This window comes from Theropithecus gelada, chromosome 14 (assembly GCF_003255815.1).
Source record: "Theropithecus gelada isolate Dixy chromosome 14, Tgel_1.0, whole genome shotgun sequence".
Lineage (NCBI taxonomy): Eukaryota > Metazoa > Chordata > Mammalia > Primates > Cercopithecidae > Theropithecus > Theropithecus gelada.
The window spans coordinates 57,652,022-57,655,966 of NC_037682.1; the positions used below are offsets into that span (position 1 = coordinate 57,652,022).

The 3,945-nt window shown below is 37.8% G+C and overlaps 1 protein-coding gene across 1 annotated transcript; it reads left to right on the top strand.

Annotated features, from left to right (window-relative positions):
* Positions 1-1,429: 1,429 nt before the first annotated feature.
* LOC112605885 (olfactory receptor 10A3-like) lies at positions 1,430-2,380 on the top strand. The gene has a single exon (XM_025355798.1). The coding sequence runs from the start codon at positions 1,430-1,432 to the stop codon at positions 2,378-2,380; it is 951 nt and encodes a 316-aa protein (XP_025211583.1).
* The last annotated feature ends 1,565 nt before the right edge of the window (positions 2,381-3,945 follow it).

The window sequence follows — 3,945 nt, forward strand, 5'->3', positions numbered from 1 at the left end:
TTCCTCCTTCTGCCTTTCTGTTTCCACCTAATGGCCTTCCACCCATGACATCCTGTGATTGTGGTTATTCCCCCTGCTTATTTTTCAGAAGTAATCTTTCTCTCATTTAAATTTCTAAAGCATTCGTTATTACTCCTGCTTCCCAATTATGTTGTGTTCTTTTCTTTCAGACGCTCCTTTAAAGGTAGAATCGTGATTTTCTTCATATCTTTATTCATTTATTCAACAGATACTGATTTAGCATCTATTAATAACCTTGGATGTTTGTATGCATTGTGTATATAACAAAGAACCAAAGTAAATTTTTGTCCGCCACAGGTTTATATTTTAGTGAGAGATTTAGAATTATATGTATATTTAATTTCAGTTGGTGATAATGGAAAAAAGGTAGAACAAGGTATAAGAAGTAGGACTTCGAGAGCACTTACTGGTTAAGAGGTCAGAAGCTATTTTGTGTAGCGTGGTGAGCCCTCTGTGGAGGGCTGGGCTCAAATGTGTTCCTAGGCACACAGAGCCTAGAAAATGGCAGGTGCTCAATCAGTGCTTGTTGCATAATTAATGATTAAATGAGTGGGGACAGAGAGAAGAGGGAGACAGAGGGAGAGCGTGTGAACTTTTACATTACAGATTCACAGTGACCAAAAAGGTGGGCTTTTTCTTATGTCATCATGGTCACAAGTATGGGCCATGGAGAAGTGGCCTTCAAAAATTTCCCATCCAGGCCAATTTGAACATAATTGTCCAAATCCAGAGTGGGCAGAAATCAGTGAGCCTGGGGCAAAATTCACATGTCTACAGATCATTTAAGACAGATACATCTAAACCACAGTGCCCTTTGTGTGTTTCTGCAGAGTCCTGTCACCTTTAACCAAGTCACATACGGACATTTAAACCTGATATTTATGATAAACATTTTTAATAAATACATATCAATTCTGCTGTAATTTTGAATTTTTTGGACATTACCAAAATTGTTGGAGTGTTTTTTGCCATCTATCTTTTCTTTAATATTTTATTTTTTGAGGTTTGAAATTTCATATTTATTTAAAATTGAGAAAAATGGATGCTATCTACATGTCATGAAAATAGAATCTAAGGTATAAAATATTTGTATTTGCTTTAAGGCTATGTCTAATTTTCAAACTATATAATATACAAGATGAAATAGAAATGTAGTATTTTTTAGTTCTCTTCAGATATTTCTGAGCCAGAATATCACTTCTCCCTTTATATTTAAAATATTTATTATTCCAAGATTTTGCCATTCTCCAAAATTGCCGAAATAAATTTCTGACAAGATGGGCTCCTCTTCTCATCTTCTGCCAAGAATTTCTGGGGTGAAGGCAGACTGGAACTCTCTGCTATGGACTTTGACTTCATACTTTATATACTACAAGCAGAAAAATATTATAGGGATCCAATACTGAAAATGAAAAGACAAAATCAAAGCTCTGTGGTTGAATTCATCCTCCTGGGCTTTTCTAACTTTCCTGAACTCCAGGAGCGACTCTTTGGGATTTTCCTGGTTATTTATGTGGTGACCCTGATGGGAAATGCCATCGTTATAGTCGTCATCTCCTTAAACCAGAGACTCCACGTTCCCATGTACCTGTTCCTCCTGAACTTGTCTGTGGTGGAGGTAAGTTTTAGTGCAATTATTACGCCTGAAATGCTGGTAGTGCTCTCTACTGAGAAAACTACGGTTTCTTTTGTGGACTGTTTTGCACAGATGTATTTCATCCTTCTTTTTGGTGGGACTGAATGTTTTCTCCTGGGAGCAATGGCTTATGACCGGTTTGCTGCAATTTGCCATCCTCTGAACTACCAAGTGATTATGAACAGAGGGGTTTTTATGAAATTAGTAATGTTCTCATGGATCTCAGGGATCATGGTGGCTACTGTGCAGACCACTTGGGTATTTAGTTTTCTGTTTTGTGGCCCCAATGAAATTAATCATCTGTCTTGTGAAACCACAGCAGTACTAGAGCTTGTGTGTGCAGACACCTTCTTATTTGAAATCTTTGCCTTCACAGGCACCATTTTGATTGTTATGGTTCCTTTCTTGTTGATCCTCTTGTCTTACACTCGAGTTCTGTTTGCCATCCTGAAGATGCCATCAACTACAGGGAGACAAAAGGCCTTTTCCACCTGTGCCTCTCACCTCACATCTGTGACCCTGTTCTATGGCACAGCCAATATGACTTATTTACAGCCCAAATCTGGCTACTCACCAGAAACCAAGAAACTGATGTCACTGTCTTACTCACTGCTTACCCCTCTCCTGAATCCACTCATTTACACCTTGCAAAACAGTGACATGAAAAGGGCTTTGATAAAATTATGTCAAAGAAACGTGGTTTTACACAGTCTGATTGCATGAGAAGTCATGTGATATTTGGCTACTACCCTATTACACTTTATTTAAATTTAATAAAGGGTGAAAACAGATTGCATTTCTTGGTATGAATACATTAAATTCGTTTTTTTTTTTTTTTTTTTTTAAAGACATGGTCTTACTCTGTCACCCAGGCTGGAGTGCAGTGATGCAATCTCTCCTCACTGCAACCTCCACCTCCTGGGTTCAAGTGATCCTCCCACTTCACCCTCCCGAATAGCTGGGACTACAGGCATGCACCACCGTGCCCAGCTAATTTTTGTATTTTTTGTAGAGAAGGGGTTTTGCTATGTTGCCTAGGCCAGTCTTTAACTCCTGAGCTCAAACAATCTGCCTGCCTTGGCCTCTCAAAGTGCTAGGATTACAGGTGTGAGCCACTGCACCCAGCCAATTTGTTCAATTTTTAACATTTGAAAATGTATCAGGGAGTCTCTCTCTTTCAATAAAGAACTGGTGTCACTTGTTTTTAATAGATACATATGTTTTCATAACATGTGATACAACGGTTTATTCATCCATTTCTCTGTTGTGAACATCCAGGTAGCTACTGGATTATTGTCATTAAGACAATGCTTTAAACACCTTGTTCCATATGCTTACATGTACTGATGTCTATATATCTGTTTGTTAGATTTAAGTGGGACTGATGGGATGAGGAGTGGGTGTGCTTGTAAATTTTACCAGCTGTTGCAAAATTACTTTTCAAAATGATTATAGTTCTTCAGACTGGCCTGAAGGCCCACTGTACTTTGGTAACAGGATAGAGCTTTAAGAGACCAACAATAGATTGGTGAGGTTTTTATTTTTGGACTGAAAATTTGTTCCATGGATGAGTAAAAAAAAGTGCATCTATTTTGGGGGACCCAGATGGTTCTATACTTGATAGACTCACTGAGCTTATAATCCAAAAGTAAATTTCTCTTGATAGTTTTCCAAATATTTATCCAATATTGGTCACTAGAGATCTACCTGGGAAGTTTTCAGAATTCTTACTTGATAGTATCATTTTTACTTGCAGAATACTGTTTTCAGAGACTTTTGTTAAATTTCCATTTGTGGGAAATGGGAAATGTCCTACAAAATTTCCTACAAAGCCCCCAGACACTTTGTTTAGAAACAATGACTCATGCATTTTTTGTTGTTGTTGTTCATTGTGGAAATCCAACGCAATTAATTAATTAATTGTGCTTATTTTCTATCATACGTGAATTATATTACTAAATGTGTGTCCTTTCTCAGAATGTATAATTTCACATTGCAACCTTTGGAATATTTCATGCTTATGGAATAGAACGGAGGGAGAATGAAGACAAGCACCTAAATTGAAGTAGGACCTTGTGGGAGAGAGTCCAGTGAGTTCCCCTGCCAATGAAGCAGTTGGCCATGGAGTGTTTCTTGACTCTAAGCTCAAGACCTCATGCACATGGCTTAGAAACACGAAAGGAGCTGTGCTGAGTCTTCCCCTCTTTGAACTGTGTGTCAGTTTGAAATATAGAACTTGAGACTAAAATAAAAGACTGTGCTGATTGTTTTGTGACTGCATTTATATT

Excerpts from the sequence above, each read along its gene's own strand:
- LOC112605885 (XM_025355798.1), top strand. The coding sequence starts at position 1,430 with ATGAAAAGACAAAATCAAAGCTCTGTGGTTGAATTCATCCTCCTGGGC.